The following is a 25,761-nucleotide window of genomic DNA, read 5'->3' as shown; positions in this document are numbered from 1 at the left end:
GGATATATTTCTTATGATCAGAATAAAGCATTTGAAATATACACTTTCGAACTGAACTGTAAAGAGATTCATATTTGAAGTGTAAAACTTCATGTATTTTTGAAAAATTTGAAAAAAAATTGCTGAAAATATTGAAATTTGCTTGAACTGTATAAGCAAACTTTAAAAATTAACAGTCTTGGTACGGAACTCAACAAAATTAGTACTCGTTTTTAAAAATCCTATCAAATATCTGATAATTTCATGTGCATATGTCTAATGTTCATTTTTGACCGCCAAATATCAATTTTATTTTACTTTTCCTCTCTATCTCCAAAACCGCTAGACCTGCCTTACCAAAAATGTCTCAATCAATTCTTCATTTCGTCAATACAAGTAAAATGTTTTTTGAAAAATTCAAATCGTAGACGAAAAACTGTATCCAAACATACATACATATATACATACACACATACATCAATTTTTTCTAAAGTATGCCAAAATGTTCAGAAACCTCTGAAACGTAAAGATATGCAAAAAATTTTATTTTCGATTTTTTTGCGATAACTATAACTTGCTATACGGGACGTTAATTTAAAGAAACTAGTGGTGCATGGCATCGTGCTTTAAGACAAATTGCTGGTACTTCCCGTACCGTAATTATTAAAAGCTTTAAATTCTTTTAAAAACTTTTGAGATATTTGAGAAATTAGAAATTTTTGAAAAAAATAGATTTTCTGTAGAATTTGACTAAAATTTGTACCCAAACACACACACTCACACACATACATCAATTTTTCTAAGGTATGCTAAAATGTTCAGAAATCATTGAAACGTACAAATATATAAAAATTTTCATCTACGATTTGTTTGCCATTGCTATAACCTACCTTCCTACTGGAAGTTAATAAAATTGTTATTATGGATAAATTTAAAATAAAACAGACATCTACCCAATTAATAGATAGAAACCTAAATTAAGCTTTAAAAAAAAACGATAAATCTCTTTACATTTCGAGCCCCAATTACAAAAAAAACCACAGAAATAAAAATACTGATAAATAAAATTTCATTTATTTTAGAGCTTTTGATCAGAATAGACCAAAGCTTATGGTCAAATTTTTTTTCAAATTATTAACTTTTTAATTTTTCACTAATGTAAATTTTATTTTAAGTATTTCTACTTCATATCATAATGCAAGGTTTCATACAAAAAATACGGAAATGCAAAGTATGTACAAAATCAATATATGTAATAATAAACATTGATAAGGATATGTAGATAAAGATATAAAAATATGTATGAAATAAGAAAAATGTATATAAATTAGATAAGTGGCTAAATTTAATGCCAAGAATAGCTTACTGGTAGCGTGTTCAATTCACACGACAGGGATCTTCGGATCAAATCCTGTCATTGACTTAGAATATAGAAAAAAAAATGTATAGTTAATTTGAAATCAAATAAAAATTGTGTTGTTAAGTAGAATTTGAAAAAAAATAGGAATAACAGAGTTCGAATAGCTGAATTGTATTAGGAGTAAGAAGATATTGGAATTAGAAATATTGGAACTGAGCTGAAATTAAAAAAAGCTGGAAGAGAAAGAAACGAAGTGGAATGAAGCTAGAAGTTAAATAGAATTAGAAATTTGAAAAAAGAACAAGAATTAAAGAAAAAATAAGAAGAATATAGAATAGGATACATATATCGATTGAAAATGATATAAAAATTAGAATGTAAATAAATAAAAATGTTGTAGGTGGCTAAAAACTCAGAGTAAAAACTGAAAAAAAATAATGCCAAGAATAAATAAGAAATTTAATAAAAATTATTTACCTATCTACCTCTTTTAATTTTCACACAAAACAACTATTTATGATTATATCTCTTCCTGACCGCACTGTTTGGTAACAGAAGCCGGACTGACTGGTTCGCAGTCGCGCTCGTCCGATTAATAATAATAAATATTTTGTTGTCGTATTTTATCTAACGTCATAAGAACCCCATGCACTTGACAAACGTGCGATTTACCACAATAACCAAAAAGAAATCCAATTATAACAAGACGATTTTCAAGCACCAAAGTAGATAAGTAAATAGTTTTTTTTCTATAAAAATGATTAAAATCTGTATTTTTCTATATTATTGTTTTAGAGGGATTATAAAATGTACTAGTTTTCAATTCACAACTATAAGAACTCTCTATAAACAGTTTTGCACGATGCTTATTTCTAATAATCATTCATTTATAAGTGATTAGAAGGCTCTCCATATATTACCCTAAGTATTTGAGATATATATTTTAGTTTTATTTTAAACGCTATGTGAGGGCCTTTACAGAAAAAAGTCTATTTTCACTTAGAATTTATATTTCAAAATGAAAACTCTCATATCATTACTGCTTGATATCATGCTGTCCGAGATAGATATCGAACCGTTGCTTGACAGAGCTTTCATCACCAATCCACAGATGCCATAATACTGTAGAATATGAGATTTTTTATAAAATCGTTGAACATATATAAAAACCAAATTTAAAACTGATTTATATTCAATATATAAATAAACGTTAAATTACTTTTTTCATTATTATAGTGGATGGAGTGTTTAATTTGTACAGAAATGTCCTTTATCATTTCTTTTCGAGATAAGTCGAAGTGGCAAGCCCAGAAGCAATTGTCACTGACCCGGTGTTTTTGCTTCCCATCACTAAGCAAAAAAAAACAGGCATTGGCGTAGGAAAAAAATAGATTTTTAAATTACTTTAGAAAATTAAGGGACCGATTCTGCCGCATAACAATGTAATGGCAAGGCTATGTTATGAAGAACTTTCGATACAAATTCGTTCAGTATTCAGTATGATTCAGTAGCATAATGTATAGAAGTTGGAGCGTAACATGGCCTTGCCATAACATTTTTTTGTTGTTCGGCATAATCGGTCCTAAATAAGGAGTATACTGAAAACAAAGGAGAGGCCGATATCAAATATTTTAAAAGTGAAAAAAAATTAGGAACTGCACTGTAGTTCTTTAAAGTTATCATGGTTGTATAAAAGTTGGTCATATTAATTTGACTTAAAATAAGTCTGTTATCGAGTTTAAAATAAAATCTTAAAATTAAATATCATTTAATGTCCATCCAGTACTACATCCAGTGATGGTGATGTTAGTACAAAAAAGATTAAAGAAAATAGGGTTTGTTTGCTAATTAGTCAAAACTAAAATGATTGTTAGAATTATTTAGTTTTTTCGTTTTAAAGATGATCTAATAACGTCCCTATAACTTTCTAGCTAATAGAATGTTGGGTTATTAAAAACGAGTAAAAATTTCATATGATTTCGAAGCATTTGCAATAAGTAATAAAATTATTTTATAGATTAAATCAAATGTTAATTTTCATAACGACCTAAATATTAAATGATAATATTTTAATAATACCGATTATCTGCAGACATTTATCAAAAATTTCTAATTTGCAAAATTTATTGAAAGTCATGCAATGAGCATCTGATTTTATTCAAATTTGATAAGATTTTAATTTATAGATATTTAATTTACTTTGTGATAATTGATATATTTATTTAAACGGTAACATTCATTTATGAAATAATTATCTAATTAAAAACATCTATAGATAAATAAATTAATTCTTTTTAGACAGTGTTGAAGAAGAAATTTAAGATCTTATTAAAACTGTGATATATCAGAATAATTGTGTGATAAATCACAAATTTTTATATTAACTTATATATGTATATTTATTTATTTATTATATGATGGAATTTATTATTTTTATCAATTCTCTACAAATTTAAATTAAGGCTATGATGAAAGTTGAATTTAATATACTCATTAAATTTTTATATATAAAATTAAGTGTTGAGTAGCAGATAATTTTAATTTTCGAAAAACTATTTATTATTACACGTGATAAATTGTACTTATTAAGAAAGATACAAATTTTATTTTATTCATTTATTATTAAATAATGCTATGTTACAGAGCTGATATTTTAACAGCTCTGTTCAATAGATATTAATCATAGTTATACATTTTTATAGTTTTTTAGGTATTTAAATAAATTTCAAACTTGTTAATGTGTTATTTATTTAATTATATGTAAGATTTATTCAAAATAAAATTAGTATTTAAACTTCTTCAATTTCGCGCCTTATATGTGAGTTGTCATTTGCGATAACTTCACGTCACTCTGCGTGTCAAACAGTAAGTGCTGCCAGCATCGACATATCCAATCCAAACTTGCACACAAGTTTTGCATGATTTGTCATTTTTCCACATAGTTTTTGTGCATCATTTTATCTTTAAAAATATAACAAGCGAGGGTAAATTTAATTCCATTGTTTTTAGTGGTTTGTGCTAAGCCGGCTCACCGGTTTTTATATCCGTAATGCAAAAAGTTCTATAAAACAAACACTACACATTTTGCTTTATTAAAGTGTGACTATTATTAATTTAATCATGACGGTGCCTAATAAGATGGATGTAGATCGCGGTGAGGGCTTTCGCCCTTACTATATCACTAAAATAGAGGAGTTGCAGTTGGTTGTTGCTGAAAAAAGTCAAAACTTGCGACGTCTGCAAGCCCAAAGAAATGAACTCAATTCTAAAGTAAGAATGCTAAGGGAAGAACTCCAACTTTTGCAAGAACAAGGTAGCTACGTTGGAGAAGTTGTAAAGCCCATGGACAAGAAGAAGGTTTTAGTCAAAGTACACCCTGAAGGTAAATTTGTTGTCGACTTGGATAAGAATATTGATATCAATGATGTTACACCAAACTGTCGTGTAGCTCTGCGTAATGAAAGCTATACTTTACACAAAATTTTACCTAACAAAGTTGATCCATTAGTCTCTCTCATGATGGTTGAGAAAGTCCCAGATTCAACTTACGAAATGGTCGGTGGTCTAGATAAGCAAATCAAAGAGATTAAAGAAGTAATTGAATTGCCAGTGAAACACCCTGAATTGTTTGATGCTTTGGGTATTGCTCAACCTAAAGGTGTGTTATTGTATGGCCCCCCTGGTACCGGTAAAACCCTGTTAGCCCGTGCTGTAGCCCATCACACAGAATGTACTTTCATCAGAGTCTCAGGCTCAGAACTTGTACAAAAATTCATTGGTGAAGGCAGTCGTATGGTGCGTGAACTATTCGTCATGGCCAGAGAACATGCACCCTCAATCATCTTCATGGACGAAATCGATTCTATCGGTTCATCACGTATAGAATCAGGCAGCGGTGGAGACTCTGAAGTGCAACGTACTATGTTGGAACTTCTTAACCAACTGGATGGCTTCGAAGCAACTAAAAACATCAAAGTAATCATGGCAACCAACCGTATTGACATCCTAGATCCAGCTTTGCTCCGTCCTGGTCGCATTGACAGGAAAATTGAGTTCCCACCACCGAATGAGGAAGCTCGTTTAGATATCTTGAAAATTCATTCAAGGAAAATGAATTTGACTAGAGGAATTAACCTGCGCAAGATTGCTGAGCTCATGCCAGGTGCTTCTGGAGCTGAGGTGAAAGGAGTGTGTACGGAAGCTGGAATGTATGCTTTGAGGGAACGCAGGGTACATGTTACACAAGAAGATTTTGAAATGGCGGTGGCTAAGGTTATGCAGAAGGATTCGGAGAAAAATATGTCCATCAAGAAGTTATGGAAATAATGGGATAATATAGTTGTAATTAAATTTCTTTATTAAATGTGTTTTTGTAACAAATAAACATCTGTTTATTGATTTTTTTCTTTCACTTTAAACAAGGGCTTTTGGTTTCAGGATAATTTAGAAATATACATATATTTCTTTAAGAGTTCCTAATATTTCAATGCAGTTTTTAACTTCCCGTAGGGCAGTTATAGTAATGGGCCAAAAATCGAAAATGAAACTTTTTGCATATATTCACACGTTTCAAAGGTTTCTGAACATTCTGGCATATCTCACAAAAAATGTATGTATGTGTGTGTGTGTATGGATACTATTTTTTGTCCAACTTTTCAGGCACACGGATCAACCGATTTGAATGGCTCAAAAAACATTTGTTTTCTATTACTAGGGAGATGTACTGATTAGTTTCTGGCAAAGGTAGGTCCAGCCGTTTTGGAGATACGGGACAAAAAGTGCCAGAAATGATAACTGGTTAAAAAAAGTCAATTTTCCTCAAAAATTTAAAATTTCTCAAAAATCTAATTTTTGCAAAGTTTAAAACAAATTGAATCTTTTCTACAAAAAGTTATTTTTTCTCAAAAATTCAAAATTTTTTAGTTTAAAACAAATTGAATATTTTTTAAAAAAGTTATTTTTTCTCAAAAATTTAAAATTCTCAAAAATATATTTTTTTTTTCAAAAATTTATAACAAATTGAATCTTTTTTAAAAAAGTTATTTTTTCTAAAAAATTTAAAAGTTCTCAAAAATATAATTTATTCAAAGTTTAAAACAAACTGAATCTTTTTTTTTTAAAGTCATTTTTTCCCAAAAATTTAAAATTTTTAAAAAATCTATTTTTTTCAAAGTTTAAAACAAATTGAATATTTTTTAAAAAAGTTATTTTCTCTCAAAAATTTGAAATTCTCAAAAATATATTTTTTTTCAAAATTTAAAACAAATTGAATCTTTTTTAAAAAAGTTATTTTTTCTAAAAAATTTAAAAGTTCTCAAAAATATAATTTATTCAAAGTTTAAAACAAACTGAATCTTTTTTTTAAAAAGTCATTTTTTCCCAAAAATTTAAAATTTCTCAAAAATCCAATTTTTTCAAAGTTTAAAACAAATTGAATCTTTTTTAAAAAAGTTATTTTATCTCAAAAATTTGAAATTTATCAAAAATCTAATTTTTTCAAAGTTTAAAACAAATTGAAACTTTTTTAAAAAAGTTATTTTTTCTGAAAAATTTAAAATTTCTCAAAAATCTATTTTTTTCGAAATTTAAAAGAAATTGAATCTTTTTTAAAAAAGTTATTTTATCTCAAAAATTTAAAATTCCTTAATAATCTAATTTTTGCAAAGTGTAAAACAAGTTGAAACTTTTTTAAAAAAGTTATTTTATCTCAAAAATTTAAAATTCCTCGATAATCTAATTTTTGCAAAGTTTAAAACAAGTTGAATCTTTTTTCAAAAAGTTATTTTTTCAAAGTTTAAAACAAATTAAATCTTTTTTAAAAAAGTTTTTTGTATTCAAAAAATTAAAATTTTCTCAAAAATCTAATTTTTTCGAAGTTTAAAACAATCTGAATCTTTTTTAAAAAAATTATTTTTTCTCAAAAATTTAAAATTTTCTCAAAATTCTAATTTTTTCAAAGTTTGAAACAAATTGAATCTTTTTTAAAGAAGTTATTTTATCTCAAAAATTTTGAATTTCTCAAAAAACTAATTTTTTTTGTAGTTTAAAACAAATTGAATCTTTTTTAAAAGTTATTTTATCTCAAAAATTTAAAATTTCTCAAAAGTTTAAAACAAATTGAATCTCTTTTTAAAACACTATTATTTCTCAAAAATTTAAAATTTCTCAAAAATCTAGTTTTCTCAAAGTTTAAAACAAATTTAATCTTTTTTAAGAAATTTAATTTTTGGTACGGAAGTTCCAGCAATTTGCCTTAAGGCACGATTTCATACACCACCAGTTTTTGACAAATTTACATGTAAGCTGTAAATTTGTCTATTTCTGAAATGTATAAAATAAGAAAAAAACAAAAGTTTATAACATACCTTTTATTTTCCTTAAAACTTTACAAAAATGAAAGATTTTTTCACTGTTTTTTTCCAAATTTTTCATGTTACCATTTGTTACCCTTCTTTTTCTTCTTCTGGGTAACTTTACGTTGCTGCTGCCTTGGTCCCTGGGCATCAGGAGTTGTTTGGGGCACAGGTGAATTTTTATTTTGCAAATTCTGTGCTTTGGTCATATCGCTAAAGAAAAAAATAATAATAAAATATTGAGTTAAATATATAAATAATACATTTTGTTTTCTATATTTTCATAACACTTACTATTGATCAGCTGCACCGGTAGCCATACCCTGAGAACCTTTAATAATATCTCGAGTCCTCCTGTCTCTCTTCTTCCTGAAACCTGTCCGTTCATGCTTTGGTAACCAACGTTCCGGGTCAGGTGTTTGACTGGCATCATAATTTTTAGGAAGTTTTCCTTTCCTTTTGCGGTTTTTCTTGGTTTTGCTTTTTTGCAGCAGTTCAGTACCAGGAGTTCTGGAAAAGATCGGAATATATTTATAAACATAATTTGTTAAACTAAATACTTCGGTTGCAAATATGCTTCTAAAATAATTTTATTATTTTTATTTTTATATATAAAATAATTAATTAGTTAACTAAAAACTTATAATTTAAAAACACTTAAAAAAAATTGAAACAAAATATTTCTTTCAATAAAATACCTAAAAATTTGTAAAAAAAATACTTATATTGTAAAAATACTTATCAATTTGTTTGGAAAAATAATAATTATAATATAAGACACTTATAAATTTGTTAAAAGATCATAAAATAACCTAAAATTTGTTAAACAATATAATTATATTGTAAATATTAAAATACTTATTAAATTGTTAAAAAATACTTGCAACAAACAAACTATTTATATTGAAAATAATTAAAATTAACTGAATATAAATAAGTTTATAGTAAACTAGTGGGGTGGGTGGCATCCTGCCTTAAGGCAAATTGCTGGAACTTCCCGTACCGTAACGAAATATTCGAGGAATATTGAATGTTTTCAAATAGATTATTATAAATATTGTAACATTGTCTAATATTTATAAGAATTATATAATCTGAATTGCAGAGTTGAAATTATTTGTTTAAAGTATAGTAGAACTATAGTCAGAATTAAAAATAAAATCTGAATTATTTTCGATATACAAAAAATTAAAAAAAAAAAAAAAAGAAATGGGACAAATTTTTTTTTCCAAAATCGATTATTTTGTTAAGACAAGCAGAAAGTTCTTTCAATCAATTGAATCGGACGCTTAGTTCTCTCAAAAACTGCTATTTTTTGTACATTTAGCTCTGTATCTCCGAAATGGCTGGGCCTGCCTTTGCGACAAACTAATAACCCCTTCTCCCAATCATTACTAATTGAATGTTTTTTAGATCATTCAAATCGGATGCTCCGTTCTCTCAAAACTCGATTTCTACTTTCCGCACTCTTTGCTCCTTATCTCCGTACCTGCTGGACCTGCCTTTGCCAAAAACTAATAAGCCCATCTCCCTATCAATAGGAATCGAATGTTTTTTAAACCATTCAAATCGGTTGATCCGTACGCCCGAAAACGTGGGCGAAAATTTGTATCCATACATACATACATACACACACACACATCCATTTTTTCTGAGGTATGTCAAAATGTTCAGAAACCTTCAAAACGTCGAGAAATGTAAAAATTTTCAATTCCGATTTTCGGCCCATTACAATAACTTACCCTACGGGAAGTTAATAAATTAAATGAATAAGTAATATAATATTTAATAGTTAATAAACTTATTATAATATCATTATATTGATGGCTTGTAAAATAAATAAATAATAAATTCTAGTAAGTCTTTACCCGGTGATGCTTCAACCCGTGATACCGGCTTCTTATTTTTGGAACCCATAGCCCAATTGGTATTTTCCAAAGTTTCCAAATCGTTATCAGAAAGACCTAGAGTTGGCAGTCTTTGACTAGCCTAAAAATACATACAAAATATTATTTTGTGATCAAAACAATAGCGTTAAACTGTATATATACCTTAAATGCTTTACCAGCATCAAATTGCACATAAGCAACTACTAATCTAGCCAACGTTTTAACATCATTTGGATTGATTTTCAATAGTTGCTCCAAACTAGAAGCTGCAGTCTCTGGTTCTCCGCCACGAAGATGGAAATCAGCAGCTTGTCTCCACATGCTTTCTAAATCACCTGCACTTTCCTACAAAGAAGTAAATAGAATTATTTTAATATTAGTAAATATCATATCTTATATATAAAATTCTTCTGTAATGATGTATGTATATATGCTCCTCCTAAACGATTGTTCGGATTGTGATAAATCTTTCTGAAGTTTGTTAAGGGATTTTTTTAGGATTATAAAAATATAGTAATATTGTAGAAATAGATGAAAAAAAATGCAAAAACGATATGTCATTGAAAATATTTGAGATATTGTTTGGCACTGAAAACAAATAAAAACTGTCATCTGCCAAAAATTTCAATTTACTTATGAGCCTAGACAATATTAGAATATGTATAATGAATTCATGATTATGAATAAGAAAAATGAAATGTATACATATTATTGCCAAAAAGCAGCTGAGATGTGCCAGAAATTAAAATAATATAAAATACAGTATATGTTAGCAGATTGAATGATACACATACGAACAGGATTTGACAAATTAATTTATTCAAAATATGAAATAAAGTAATAATCAGGGCCGGCTTAGAGGACGAAAACACAAGATTCGGATATGAAATTTTAAATATAGTTTATTTTTAATATCATTCAAGAAATACATAATTTCTTTGCATCTTTTACTAATCTTTGCATATTTTTAAAATACGTTAAAAATTTCACTTTAAAACAACAAATGGGGAAGTAAAGATGAATACATACAATTCGGCCCTTATGATATCATTTTAATAAAAAACTGTTAAAACAGATAAAATAATAGGCAGGGGGTGCTAGAAAAAAAAGCATGTGAGCGCTAAGGACCCCAGGAGCATTCCTGGTAATAATGTATATTAAATTATTACTAAGAAAAATATAATTTAGATATTATAATTACTAAAAACCATTTAAAATATGATACGAGATTTTAAAAATTATAGGCAACATTATTGGAGCAATCATTTTGGGTGGAAAAATCCAAGGTGATATTGTACCTTTACCGCGGATACTAGATATTAATTTTTTTGAATTTGTTATACCGTTTAAAAGACTTCAATTTTCAATATAGCGTGGGAATTGAGACTCATATTTTATTTAAAGCAGTTGTTCTACATTTAACATCACTCATATTGATGTATATGCATTTTGGTTGCAGTTTGGTGTAAAGTGTAATTTAAAAAACAATAATTATTAATTATTAGTATAGGATATTGAACAATTATAGGCGCGGGTACAGGACGTCTGTCGGGTCATCTAGTATATACATATAATTAAAGGTACTACCTACCTTGTTCTTCTTATACCATTCAACAGCTTCTTTCAAAATTTGTGAGGCCTCATTAATTCTTCCTTCTCCTTGCAACAAAGTTACCAGCGCAGATACAATTCCCGGTTTAAATCTTGTTGCATCAAGATTCTTCAATTGCTTAATTGCTTCTGCACGATCACCCTAAATAATAGTAAAGTACAACTATATATATTACAATAACAATTGCTCTGATTTTATTATCTAAATGCTGCTTACATGAGATAATAATAATTGAACGCAAGCCAATCTTGCAGCAAGTGCTTCTTCAGGATATTTTTTAGCATGCACTTGTAAACCACTCGTAGCCTGTGCTATGTTATTCTCTTTAGCTAATAAACTAGCTTTGATGAGCTCAGAATTTAAAACTTCTGATGGATATGTTTTGTTTAAATGTGAACACAACTGTTTGCATAATTCACTCTGGAAAATAATAGAAAGTTAGACAAAAATATTTAGAACAAAAGTTCATTATAAACTAATTATTTTATGTTTGCAAAAGTTAGGCTGGGTTCATGGAAAAATATTCCTTTATCTAATTTATATTAAGTTTTTTTAAATATATATAAATATATATATATATATATATATATATATATATATAAATATATATATATATATATATATATATATATATATATATTATAATATTTTATATTTTTGATTATTGTTATTACTTGATTAGTGTACAAGGAAAGTAAAGCATTATTCAACGCTATAGTCTTTCTTTGTCTGTAATTCAATTTTTGTTGGGCAGCATCAGACGTGGCAGCTTTCATCTTTTTTTTAGAATCAAATACATTTTGATCTCCATTGATAGCAGTCAAATTATTACCAGCAACAGCAACTAGAGAAGCATCACTTGCTTTATGACGTAACGCCTCATTATATAATACTGTAGCCTCTGCAATACGACCTAGCTGTTGTTGACAATAGGCTTGTTGAACCCTAAAGAAGAACGATATAAATAAATAAAGGCTTATAGTATGTTATCAATACTATAATTTTATAATCTTCTTACTTTAATATTGCAAGTTCTTCCAGTATGTCCTCTTCAGACGCTCCATCTTCCTCAAGCATCTTCTTGCATTGTTCTTGACAAGCAATCAATTTTATTTCAGCCTCTTTGTACTTCATTTGTCCAACCAACATGCAAGCTACGTTATAACATAATTCATACGTATGCTCAGACTGAGGCTGTGTTAAAGGAGCTTTATCCTAAAAAATAATTTTTATAAAAACATTGTTATCACAGTTTTAATATAAATCTATTACTCTTACTGGGTTCTCAGTATACATATTTGCAATAACAGCAGACATATTAGTAGCCCTCTCATCTTCATAATCATCATTAGTATTTTTAACAATATCTCTATAAACACTCAAACACTCGTTATAATTTTCCAACCGGTATAAAATCTGTGCTCTAAGTTCTTTTAACTCAGACGTCAAAGTTCCTGCAGAATCTACTGTCGCCAATGCATCTTGAGGTTTATTGAGACGATATTCGCAGTAAGCTTTGTAGAAAATTAATTCTGGAGAAGGCTTAGAGATTGTAGATAATGCTTTATGGGCATCATTAAATTTAGATAATTGTATGAGTGATACAATTTTGCACTGGAAAGCTTTTGACTCATCAGGAGCAAGTTGGAGAACTGAAACAGTAATAATATATATATATATATATATATATATATATATATATATATATATGAATTAAATCGTGATTCAAATTCTACTAACTTTTGTTAGCTGCTTTCAAAGCCTTTTCATAATCCCCACTTTGACCATACTTATTTAATTCTATATAACCTGATCTGATATTATTTTCTTTTGGAGTAGCCATTATATGGATTTGTTTTTATTAAAAAACACAAACCATACACTTTTATTAAATTATTTTATATAAAACTCAAAAAATACATATATTTAAATACTTTTCTAATAAATGGCAGTAATGTCAATTTTTGACACGTTGTATTTGGAGAACCAGTCTGCGCAGGCTGGCCAACGTAATGGAAATATTAGGACGTAAACGCATATGATTATCAACCTATTTTTTTATTACTACTGCTACTCGCTCAGAGCGTGACTGCAGCGCCCATGCAGCACCGGAATAAATATGAACTAACTAAGGCTATCAGTGTGTGGTTTTTATGGGTTTTATATGTTTGTTAAAGAAAAAAGATATTAAATAATTGTTATAAATAATAATAAACATTATACAATAATAATGTGAGCGCTCAATGTTTATTGAAATTATTAAATTTACTTCAACGCACTTAAAACATAGTTAAGTGTAATGATTAATTTAATAAAGAAATGCAGTAAACATTTTTAAGGTTAAGTGCCTTAAAGCTTATCTCATGAGCTCGGAATAGTTCTTGATAAAAACAATATAATAATGATAAAAATATTTTATCAATAGAATAAGTAAATAATAAATTAATTTACTCATTCTTTTATTATTTTTGTTCAAACTAAAGACTTAGACATTATTATAAAGACATGATTTAGGCATTATTATAAAGAGAAGACCCATCAAATAAAATTGCAGGAAAAAAAGCGACTTTAACTTTTCGAGTCTTGTAAATTGAAGGAAATATTGTTGACTAGTAGGTTGGACTCAATACTTCGTCCGATTCACTGCAAATGCGATCATAGGGCTTGGGAACCCACGGTGATCCATCAACACTACAAATATATATTTTGCATTATTTCAGCATTGTATTAATTAAACTGATTGTAAAATAAACATTTTACGCTATGTGATAACTTTTATTTTTCTTTTAATCATAAAATTACATTTATTATATAATAACATGTAATTAATAGATAGATAATAGTTATACATAATCAATATACAATATATAAATATATATTTATCATTATTTCAGCCTTGTATTAATTACATTGTTTGCAAAACAATTTTTTCTAGTAAGCATTAAATTTTGATAAAATAACAATTTATTGACTTAAAATTTTTCTTACGTTATGATACTTACTTTATTCTTCTAACCGCAGGAATCCACTTTTCCCGTTGATTTTCTTTCCACTTATCTGTAGGAAATGTATAGAATTTGCAGTCACTTTTTTTGCTCTTATTTCTACAACCCACTACACAACAGCTGTGGTGGCTCATTCTTAATTATCTTATTTAAATTTGAAATAAACAAATATTGTATGTGTTTTTCTTTAAAATTTCTGTCATAATGACCTACTTTAATGCTCAAAGTAGCCACAACGAACGCTTCGGTCGATTTGACTTCCCCTTCCATGCCTTCGCACATAGCCAACAGAGGCTTAATTATTTAATAAAAGCATCTTTAAACACTTTTTTTTAAAATAACTTTCAAAACCATATATCAAATATTGCTAATTCATTTGAATATCAGATTTGAAAATCATTATTTTTATTTTTATCATTTTGATGACTATTAATTGCACGTGTGCCATCACCCTAATGTTTCGTTGGTAAAAGCAAGGTTATGTTAGCGGCGCGAACAAAATATAAATGTCACAAAGAGTTAAACTCATAATATTTCTTCAAATCACACATTTTATGCAAAAATAGCACAATAAAACAGTACCAAACTTGATAACAAATCAAGTTTTTGTGAGAATATGCTATAATTATCATACCTTGGCCAGTGTCTTGTTTCAAGTTTGATTTTTTTATCGTTTAACATGGATTCATCAGATTTATCAGATTTTAGTTCAATTTTACATGCCGCTGAACAATTAGTTGGTGGCACAGGAGAATCGAGACATTTACCTCGGGTCGAAAGATCTTTAGGACAAGTCTTGGAGGCTTCGCAAGAATTGCATTCTAGACTTGCTCAGGAAGGCACACAAGATGTCCAAGCGTTAGTAGAGGAAAAATTATAAAAGAAATATATTATGCACATTTTAAGCAAATTTTCCGAGAGCAACATCATTTATGTTGCTTTGTTCTAAACGTATTCTTGTAAACTTAAAACTCATTTTTCGTCACAATTAATTCTGATACATTCATTTTATTTTTAAATCTTACTTTCAAGCCTATATATTAGACATATTACTTGAAGAACAATACCATTTATTTGAAACAAGGATGTTTTATATATCTTTTACCAATTAACCTTAAATTTTTTATTTATTTTAGACATCTGTTGCTTGGATCAAAGGGTGTCGATTTAACAGAAATTTCACAAAAGTTACATTCATTGAGTTCGCAACGAACACTAGAACCTTTAGACCCAGTAGCCGACACAGACATTCAAAGTTTCTTAAGAAATGAAAAAGAAAATGCTATATTGTCTGTTATTGAAGAAGTTCACAAAAACGTAAGTATTAATGCATTTTGAAATCGATAATATAGTTAGTAAACTAAGCTTTTATAGATTTTGTTTGTAAAATATCATCCATGAAATATGTAATAATTTAAATTTAAGAATTATTATTATTAATTTATTATTATTTTTACTCTTTTGCAGTCATTCAAAGATGTTGAAAAAAGTCGCTGGGATCATGTACTGAGTGAATGGCGTCAGGAAAAATGTAAACTAATGGGAGCCTTAATAGGTCCTTCACAAAATTGGCTGGATTTAAATAAGAGCGTAGCCAGACACACAATCGTTCCAGACACCGCACCAACATCTGGTCAACCGAGTAATTTGGATAATAAAGAAATGGCTTATGCGAAAGAGGTTAAATAAATTAATTAGATTGGAACATTTATCTCAAGGAAGTTTGTTATTTACTATTTTTAATTTAATTTTTAGATTACTGATTACAATAAATTAGTTGTGCAAGGTGCTATGAGACCACATTTGGTACAAAAATTTGCAAATTTAGCCAACAAATTTTCAGATACTGTAAGTACATATTGGTAACAAAAATTAATTTCTCCGGACCTGGATGAATATTTTAATATGTTGCTTGTAATTTTTTTTTAGCGAGTTGCTAACTTATGGCATATATTACGATATATCACAGAATTTTCACCACTGCCTCACACTGAGGATCCTATTAAATCTCGAGTGGATTATGAAAATGCTATTGTGAAACAGGCTAAAAAATATTTAGAAGATAGGTAAACAAAAAATAATTAAATATATATATATATATATATATATATATATATATATAATTATAGATAATTTATCATTTATTATTTTTTGCAGATATGTAAATTACATGAACTCCTGTGTCTCCCAAAATTTAGCTCTGGCACAAAGAGGCGGCGAGCCAGGAACTTATTCCTTGGTTAGAGCTTTTGTTAGTCTACGAATGCAATCAGAAGCTGGTAATATGCAAGGATTACAAGACGGTGATGTGAACGGCAGGCCTTTGTGGCCTATGGTTTATTATTGCTTGCGTGCTGGAGATCTTCAAGCTGCACAACAATGCATGCAGAACTCAGGGTAAGGATAATTAAATTTGTATAATTATTTATTAACATCCCAAAAGAGAGAACATACAGACAACTCTCCTACAATGCAGTACTCTGATGATAACCGACTAATGATTAAACGCGGTTTTGTATATGTAGATAGTTTTATATATATAGAATATAACTTATATCTAGTTAATTATTTTTCAGCTCTGGTAATGAAGACTTCATACAAGTACTGGCTGAACGTATAAGGAAACCTGATCAAAGAGTGAGCAGTGCATTAGAAAATGCTTTGAGACTTCATTACAGAAGACATATAAGAAATGCTTCGGATCCATATAAGAGAGCTGTAAGTTATTCAATGATATTTTAAAAAACGCCGAGAAAATCCGATTCTCGATATGTTTTCTCGACGTTTCAAGTCATTCTGAATCGAATGAGAGCAAATTTGGAAAAAGTTTGTGTATGTGTATGTGTGCGTGATTACACACACATTTTTACCTTAACTCGACGTTTTCTCAAAAACGACTGGGCCGATTTCAAAAATTTAAAGGCCGTTCGATGTAATTCGATAAGGTCTTGCTTTTATCAGTTTTGTGCGGCGATCATCCAAGCCGTTTATTTTATTTATTAACTTCCCGTAGGGTAAGTTATTGTAATGGGCCGAAAATCGGAATTGAAAATTTTTACATTTCTCGACGTTTCGAAGGTTTCTGAACATTTTGGCATACTTCAGAAAAAATAGATGTGTGTGTGTGTGTGTGTGTATGTGTGTATGTATGGATACAAATTTTCGCCCACGTTTTCGGGCGTACGGATCAACCGATTTGAATGGTTTAAAAAACATTCGATTCCTATTGATAAGGAGATGTGCTGATTAGTTTTTGGTAGAGGCAGGTCCAGCAGGTACGGAGATAAAAAGCAAAGAGTGCAGAAAATAGAAATCGAGTTTTTGAGAGAACGGAGCATCCGATTTGAATGATCTAAAAAACATTCAATTCGTAATGATTGGGAGAAGGGGTTATTAGTTTTTTGCAAAGGTAGGCCCAGCCATTTCGGAGATACAGATAAATGCACAAAAAATGGCAGTTTTTGAGAGAACTAAGCGTCCGATTCAATTGATTCAAAGAACTTTCTGCTTGTCTTAACAAAATAATTGATTTTGGAAAAAAAAAATTTGTTTCAATTTTTTTTTTTTTTTAATTTTTTGTATATCGAAAATAATAATTCAGATTTTATTTTTAATTCTGACTATAGTTCTAATATACTTTAAACAAATAATTTCAACTCTGCAATTCAGTTTATATAATTCTTATAAATATTAGACAATGTTACAATATTTATAATAATCTATTTAAAAACATTCAATATTCCTCGAACATTTTGTTACGGTACGGGAAGTTCCAGCAATTTGCCTTAAGGCACGATGCCACCCATCCCACTAGTTTATTTCTTTATTTGTTCATAAGAAAGCCATAATCAATAATAATAGATTTTATTTCAGGCTCTTTCATAATTAATATTGAAAGGATAGTAATTTTATAATAATCATAGTAGCTGGACTCTGAAAAAAAAGAACTGAAAAAAGCATTCGAGCATTAAATACAATGTTCATCATCAAGTTCATCATATTAAAGTTATTAATCATTGATCAATATTTATTAATTATTAATTTTTTTGCTCAAATATTTAATTGTGGTACCGAAAGTTCCAGTAATTTGCCTTAAGGCGCGATGGCATGCACAACTAGTTGTATAAAAAATATAATCTTTTCCTAGGCTTATTGTATTGTCGGAGGCTGCGATGTAGTGGAAGAGCATTCACAAGTTTCAAGAACAGCAGATGACTTCCTATGGTTAAAATTATCTTTCATCAACTTAAGCGACGGTCAAGGCGGATGCATATCGTTTTCCGATTTACAAAAGACAATCTTAGAAGACTTTGGTAATAATTGTCACATTGTTCAACAAATACTTGTTGTTATAATATCGCCTAATATTTTATTTTATTTTTAGGAGAAACATACTACAATGCCGCTGAACATCCTTTTCTTTATGCTCAAGTGTTATTGCTTTCCGGACAATTGGAAGCTGCCATTGAATTTTTGAGCCGATCAAACAGACTACGCACTCATGCTGTTCATGCAGCATTGGCTTTAAATGAACTTTACATGTTGGGATGCCCGAGAAATGTTCAAGCACCTTTATGTAATAAAGGATAAATGAAATATTTTTAAATTTTTGGGTACTACAAGTATTTTTCTTTCAGTGTCTGCGGATATTGGGGATCCAGTTCCAGCAAGGCGTTTGAATTTAGCACGGCTTGTAATGCTTTATGTTAAAAAGTTTGAGATAACAAATCCCGCGGAAGCAATGCAATATTTCTTCTTTTTAAGGTACAAATCACAACATCATAATTAATGAAAATGTACTTAATTAAATTATTTTATCTTATAGAAATCTAAGGCATCCATCAGGAGAAGATCTGTTCACAATATGTGTTTCAGACCTAGCGATTGAAATTCGAGATTACGCCTTGATTTTTGGTAAAATTCAATCAAATGGCCAAAGATCTCGCGGTCTTATTGATCAATTCATAACTACACAAATTCAGCCGCAAGATATTTGTCAGTGTGTTGGGGAACAACTTGTTAAAAAGGGTTTGCTTGAGGATGCAATTACTGTATTTGAATTAGCCGAGGTAAATAATAATCAAACATAAAGTAATCAATATAAACTGTATTTTATTCTTTCTTTCTTTAGAATCACAACAAAGTATTATCTTTATACTGCACTTTGTTGTCTCAAGTGGTTCATCGACCTTCACAAACAGGTTCATTGAGAAATCGTTTGCAAAATGGTGCAGTTGAATTCAAAACAAGAATTGAGAACAGTCAAGCGCTATGCGATTCCGGAAAATTAGCCAGTTTTAATAATATTCTACAAATAATGAACTTCTTTGATGCTTTTCATAATGGACAACAATTGCCAGCTATGGAGGTGAGCAAAGATTTCTTCTTAGATCTTTCAAGTTTCTTTAATTCATAATTGTTTTTCAGATCCTGCGTGCATCCCATTTATTGCCTTTAACACTGATTGAAGTAGACGCTTGTGTGCAAACCTTTAAAGAATTAAGTTCAGAAGTTTGCAGGATAATCCCCGATCTATTATTAGCTGCCATGGATGTAATTTACAATCAATATATCACAATCAAAACAGACACTAAAGGAACACTTGATAAATTAAACCGGGATAAGGCAAGTAAAATAATCAAAAACCTGTACTGACTAGATATGATGCATTCAATTATTATTTTCTTATTTTTTACAGCAACTCGAGTACTACAGAGACCAAGCCAAAGCCTTAACAAACTATGCTGGAACAGTTCCATACAGAATGCCAGGGGACACAAATCAAAGATTAGTTCAAATGGAGATCTCGATGTACTGATTTTTATACAGGATGATTTTTGTTATCTGTATTAATTTTTTAATTGTAATAATAAAAAGATTTTCATAACTAAAAACTTGAACAATACGAATAATATTGTTTTAGAGTTGTTAGTATTTTAATCATTATATATATATATATATATATATATATATATATATATATATATATATATATGATTAGAATGTATCTTCAAGAAATAATAACAGTTAAAATTTAATATAATTATCAAATTAATGGCACAGCACTTAATTTCTATACAAAGTATATTAATTCTTTGAACATAGAATCTTTTATTTGAACTTTAAACATTTAAACTTTTTAAAGATATGAAAATATAAATTTACTATTCTTTTACTTCAAGAAAGAGGACGAAGGATTAAAAGCGGTGATAATTTTTTCAGAATCCTACAAAAAATTATAAAATATGACAACAAACTAATATTTTTACCCTAATAAACTAATATTTATAACAATTTACGTTAAATTATTATATATTAGTACTGAAAAAGGTTAAATAATATTTAAATTTGTATAAAGCAAAGTGTACATATATCAAATCTACAATTTTTTATATAAAAAATTTTCTATCACATATTTAAAGACTTTGCTTTTTTTATTCATATCACATATCCAAAGACTATACACATTGCCTTCTACAGTATATATTCAAATAGTTCACAATGTTTTAAATTTCGATTTGAATTTCGCGCTTTAAATTGTACAAGTGGCCACAGACTTTTTGACTCATGTTGCTAACTTCAATTGCTTCGCTTGTCAAAGAAATTTTGGTGAATTAACATGTCCTCGCGTTAATTAAGACTTTTTAATTAAATCTTTGATTAGTTTTAATTAATTTATGCATCAAAACATATAATTAATTTAGTAGATCAATTTGATATAATAAATTTATCGTAAAACGTTAATTAAAAGCTAAAAAATGGATATGTTTGGAAGTGCCTAGGTGTACCTTGAATAGTTTGATAAGTATCTTTTTCAGGGTCTCCATTTTGAATCAGTTTTATAATTAAACAATTTATTTACAGTGCCAATGTATCCTTTAATTATATACATGCAATTATCAATAGTATAATATATATATATATGTGCTTTTGTAGGTGCCTAGGTGTACCTTGAATAGTTTGATAAGTATCTCTTTCAGGGTCTCCATTTTGAATCAGTTTTATAATTAAACAATGTATTTACAGTGCCAATATATCCTTTAATTATATACAGGCAAATATCAATAGTATAATTTATATATGTGTTTTTATAGGTTATATTTAAGTACTTCCACCACATATCTGTTTTTATCGAATTCTAAATTCACGAAAGTCTCTAATATAAGTTTTGTGTCGTGTATTGTGTAAAGATTTTACTCGGACAATTGCTACAGGTCAAATAGACTTGTAAAAGACTAAAGTTATGTATTGATTCTAAAGTAGTGATTTTGTGTCGAGTACTTGAGATTTCTGGCAGATGCTCGAGAGGTGGTTCCAGTAATGACCCAATATTGAGAGCTACTGCAGAGGATTTCTAACAATGTAAGTGCAAAGCATGTTTTTTACATAGCGAGTCAAAGAATATTTTTCTGGAATTATATACTGATATTTATCGTACTATATCTGTTGCACCTATAATGTTTTAAATATTCAATGTTTAACTTATATATGTATATATATATATATATATATATATATATTTATATATGCATTAAGTTTTTCTTAATTTTGAATTTAAAGCAGTCAAATGATTTTGAAAATCTTTACTTCAACACAATATTGTTTGTCATCTTGAGTGAAACTATAATTTCAATAGAAATTCATAAAAAGATTACTTATAATTTATGTTCTGAAAGGAGTTTACAATTATTGACCGAGTTTGTGTTTTATGCTACTTTTTATGTTTGTAACAATAATATTTCTTATTAAATATGTATTTAATACTTGTTTTTCATATTAAATATGAAAATTAATTTGAAGGTGCCTTGAGAACTCGTCACTTTGTTATTCAATATCATTTATAAAGCAGTCTGTATATATTTTAGTGGAATATTTTCTGGCTCGTGCATTATTAATATAATTATATACATATATCTGCTGAAAATATTGTTTATATCATAATATTCAAGTCAATATCATTTTTTACACAGTATACCTTATACAATCTATTTTTTGTTAATTCAACAACTATTATGCGAATAAAAGATTTTAAATTAATTTGGCAGACATATGTGTAAAAGACTTCAGTTCTTATTTAATTTGTTATGGGGAAAACATGTTGATTCAGTCTTCTTTTATTTATTTATACAAGTGCCTTTTATACATGTTCTAAATCAATATTAAACAATAAAGTTTGTACTTCTCGTATGCATCAAAGATATTGAAAGTTACATTATTATTATTCCATAAATAGTCAATCACAAATTCTTTTGTTCTATAAATAGCAGATTTTGTGTGGAATTCAAAATTATTATTTATATTAAATTTTTGTTACCAAATTATTAGTTAACCAATACAGCTTTTTGAATGCATTGATTACTTGTTCGTTGAAGTGGCCCTAGCACCCCTCCTTGTGTAACTCCTAAATTGATGGTATTTTGTTACAAATTACAAATTACAAATTTACTTTGTTACAAAATCTCTTTTTATAACACCTCTTGTTCATTATTCTACGTAAACAATTTTTAAAATTACATTTCCAGTATCAAGAATCATGTGTTTTCCCTGTAGCGATGTTGACTGCATGAACATTCTTATTTATGGATAACACGATTGTTGGTTTTGATCAAATTATTGCAAATATTCAAATACGACTTACCAAATTGTTAATTAAATGCAGCTTTTAAAAGCCTTTTACTGTAATTTTATTTTAAATTCATTCAATTATATTGCTGCAGAGCTAAATGATAGATTTTTATTTTTTTATTGCTAAAAACAATTTTGATCAGGACATGCAATCAAAGTTTTGAAGAGTTGACTTGAATGATTAGACAAATCATAATTTTGTTTATAAGTTTATTATTCGATTCAAGTTGTAAAAATTATTTAACTCAATTTTTAAAGGATAATAATCAGCTCTAAACAGTTTTGAAGTTTTTAATGTTAAAGTTTTTGAACATTTTTTATTATTTCATTTTACAAGTTTTATTGAATTTCATTTATCGTTTTTTCCAATAATTTGTATATTATTCAAGTCAACTATATTTGTTTTTGACTCGATTAATTGTAAAGGTTTCACATGTTTTATCAAGTCATAGTATATAAACAATTTTGATTTGATTAATATCATTTCATTTCATAGATTAATTAAATAATTTGTTCGAATATTTTTTTTTCTAAGTCCAAATTTTCTGAATATAATTCTTTCGAATATTTTTGCTTTCTAAGTCCTTTCAGATAATTTTTTTTTTAAGTCCAAATTTTCTGAAACCTTTTCGATTAAGACGAGTTAATTTTGCATGCTATATCATCCCAAATGCAATCAAAGTTTCAAAGAGTTGACTTGAATGATTATACAAAACATAATTTTGTTTACAAGTTTATTATTCGATTCAAGTTGTAAAAATTATTTAACTCAATTTCTAAAGGATAACAATCAGCTTTAAACAGTTTTGAAGTTTTCAATGTCCATTTTGAATATTTTTTATTATTTCATTTCACAAGTTTTATTGAATATCCATAAAGGCTTTTTCTAATAATTTGTATATTATTCAAGTCAACTAAATTTGTTTTTGTCTCGATTAATTGTAAAGATTTCACATGTTTTATCAAGTCATAGTATATAAACAATTTTTATTCGATTAATATCATTTCATTTCATCGTATAAAAAAATAATTTGTTCGAATAATTTTTTTTTTCTAAGTCCAAATTTACTGATTATAATTCTTTCGAATATTTTTATTTTTCTAAGTCCTTTCAAATAATTTTTTTTTTCTAAGTCCAAATTTTGTGAAACCTTTTCGATTATGACGGACGACTTAATTTTGCATGCTGTATTATCCCAAAGCCAACATTCGAATGAATGAGACCCATATTGAAAATTTCATAGTGAGAAAATTTTATTGGGGCAAAGTTAAAAATTTTAACTAAGTCCCAGTCATTTTTTCTCGTTGTGAAAATTTCAATGTGGACTTCGTTTCATTCGAGTGTTGGTTTTGGGAATTGGTGTGAGTGAACACTAAAAAACATAAAAAAGTTTCAACGCTGAACAGAAAAGAGAAAAAATTATCTGGGACTTAAGGGGTTTTTTTTTTGGTCTCTCCACCTCCCCCTTCCCTCTCCTCCTCCTTCTTTTTCCTTTTTTTTCGCTTTTTTTCACTTTTTTTCTTTTTTGGTGTTTTTTTTGCATGTTGTGGTTTTTGTGGTCTCTCTGTGTGTAACCTCCTCGCATCATGACCCTCAGGTTGACCATCACTTGGTGTGTTCGTTTTATGACCCTTTGCGCCTGCCAACAGCCAGCCACCAGCACTGCTCCATTTTTTCTGCTTCATAGTTGGTCTTTGTCACCTTCAGCTGGATTCGATCTGCCTCACCTTCTGCCTCCAGAGTTGTGTTGCCGAGTATGCAGTCACCTTAACCACTCGGCTATTTGATATATTGATGATAATAGTTATTTTTATATTCATATACTGTATTAATATTGGATTTGAATAAAGCATATGTCTCATACACATCTCTCTTATTCATCATCTGCCTCTACCCTTCTCTTTTCCCCGTTCTTCCTCAACCTTCGTCATCTCTGTCTTTATGTATCTCTCTTACAGTCAAGTGCGAACCTTGAGTTTTTTGTTTTTCAGAAATATTCTAAGTGTCAAGGTCGAAATGCGCCACCTGAATTTAATATTTTGAACTAATATTTGATAATTTTGAAAAACTATACATTTGATTTTTCAAGCCTCTTCGAGGATTTGAACCAGGGAACATTGAGCAACCGTAGTGGTAACTTAACGATCTCGGCCAATTCGTTACACAGAACCTCTCTCTGATTTGTGAAAATATAAAGTCTCATTTATGAAATGAAAGATATAAGTTTCCTAAAAATGTGTTACTTCAAGTGAGCAAGTGGCCGAGGTCGTAAAGCTACGGTTTAGGCCAGAATAACAGTTTGAGGTTCGTCAGTTCGAACCCCATTTATCTGAAAAAAAATCAGCATTCAGAAATTTTTCTTACTGTGTAAATAAATAAGATATATAGATAAATAATTAAATTTACTGAGTGTCAGTATTACAAAAATCGACATAATATATATGTGCATATATATAACTATATATATATATATATATATATATATATATATATATAAATATGTATGTATGTATGTATGTATGTAATATAAGAAATAGTAGAAAGAGGGTAATTTTTATTAAATTCGTATTTACCCCTGATTAGCAGTAAACCAAACCTACTTTGGTGTAATTTAAAATTTTTACACCATTTACTATTTTCCCATACAAAACCGGTTTTTCAGGGGCAGCCAAAATTGGCCAAAATCGTGACTTTCAAATGCAATTTTGAGGCCCTTAATGAATGAAATTAATAATTTTAATGAATGCATTGTGCAGACTAAAGTACAATCTTTATACCAAACCAAAAAAATTACAAATTTATCATCGTCTTCATAGTTAAAATTAGCTTCAAAGTTGTCAATTTTTCAAACTTCAAATTGGTCGCAAGGGTGGAAGAAATTTTTTTTCCAAAAACTGATTTCATATTCGAAATCAGCGCCTCGAAAACTATCAGAAT

The 25,761-nt window shown here is 28.5% G+C and overlaps 4 protein-coding genes across 6 annotated transcripts in view; 2 read left to right on the top strand and 2 right to left on the bottom strand.

The window, feature by feature from the left end:
• The window catches only part of LOC113363777 (lysosomal alpha-mannosidase-like), a 48,558-nt gene extending 46,630 nt beyond the window's left edge, over positions 1-1,928 (bottom strand). For 2 of the 3 annotated variants that reach the window (XM_026606264.1, XM_026606261.1), the window contains exon 1: positions 1,817-1,928. The gene's annotated coding sequence lies outside the window, so the exon portion shown is untranslated. The remainder of the gene's footprint in view (positions 1-1,816) is intronic. The other variant, XM_026606262.1, reaches the window with a different exon arrangement.
• Positions 1,929-4,265: 2,337 nt separating this feature from the next.
• LOC113363796 (26S proteasome regulatory subunit 8) lies at positions 4,266-5,665 on the top strand. Its single transcript, XM_026606278.1, has one exon. It carries the CDS (start codon positions 4,460-4,462, stop codon positions 5,663-5,665), a length of 1,206 nt encoding a protein of 401 aa, XP_026462063.1. The 5' UTR covers positions 4,266-4,459.
• A 2,077-nt stretch (positions 5,666-7,742) lies between these two features.
• LOC113377487 (signal recognition particle subunit SRP72-like) lies at positions 7,743-13,036 on the bottom strand. The gene is made up of 11 exons (XM_026617830.1): positions 12,934-13,036; positions 12,472-12,845; positions 12,212-12,408; positions 11,868-12,138; positions 11,410-11,613; positions 11,173-11,334; positions 9,744-9,926; positions 9,561-9,681; positions 8,253-8,271; positions 7,987-8,202; positions 7,743-7,905 (listed from the first exon to the last, which is right to left on the bottom strand). The coding sequence occupies exons 1-11, from the start codon at positions 13,034-13,036 to the stop codon at positions 7,773-7,775; spliced, it is 1,983 nt and encodes a 660-aa protein (XP_026473615.1). The 3' UTR covers positions 7,743-7,772.
• A 1,841-nt stretch (positions 13,037-14,877) lies between these two features.
• Positions 14,878-25,761, top strand: part of LOC113377477 (nuclear pore complex protein Nup93-1-like) — a 13,749-nt gene continuing 2,865 nt past the window's right edge. The window contains exons 1-10 of the mRNA XM_026617820.1: positions 14,878-15,056; positions 15,335-15,515; positions 15,666-15,878; positions 15,954-16,046; positions 16,128-16,264; positions 16,356-16,595; positions 16,775-16,916; positions 18,346-18,511; positions 18,583-18,774; positions 18,836-18,962. Coding sequence (XP_026473605.1) covers positions 14,878-15,056; positions 15,335-15,515; positions 15,666-15,878; positions 15,954-16,046; positions 16,128-16,264; positions 16,356-16,595; positions 16,775-16,916; positions 18,346-18,511; positions 18,583-18,774; positions 18,836-18,962 — 1,670 coding nt within the window. The remainder of the gene's footprint in view (positions 15,057-15,334; positions 15,516-15,665; positions 15,879-15,953; positions 16,047-16,127; positions 16,265-16,355; positions 16,596-16,774; positions 16,917-18,345; positions 18,512-18,582; positions 18,775-18,835; positions 18,963-25,761) is intronic.

The sequence above is a fragment of the Ctenocephalides felis genome, unplaced genomic scaffold (genome assembly GCF_003426905.1).
Source record: "Ctenocephalides felis isolate EL2017-DRISC unplaced genomic scaffold, ASM342690v1 CF-g0.4_SCAFFOLD_00845, whole genome shotgun sequence".
In the NCBI taxonomy this organism is placed as follows: Eukaryota; Metazoa; Arthropoda; class Insecta; order Siphonaptera; family Pulicidae; genus Ctenocephalides; species Ctenocephalides felis.
Note: the sequence above shows the minus strand (reverse complement) of the source record. Positions and strands in the feature narration are given on the sequence as shown.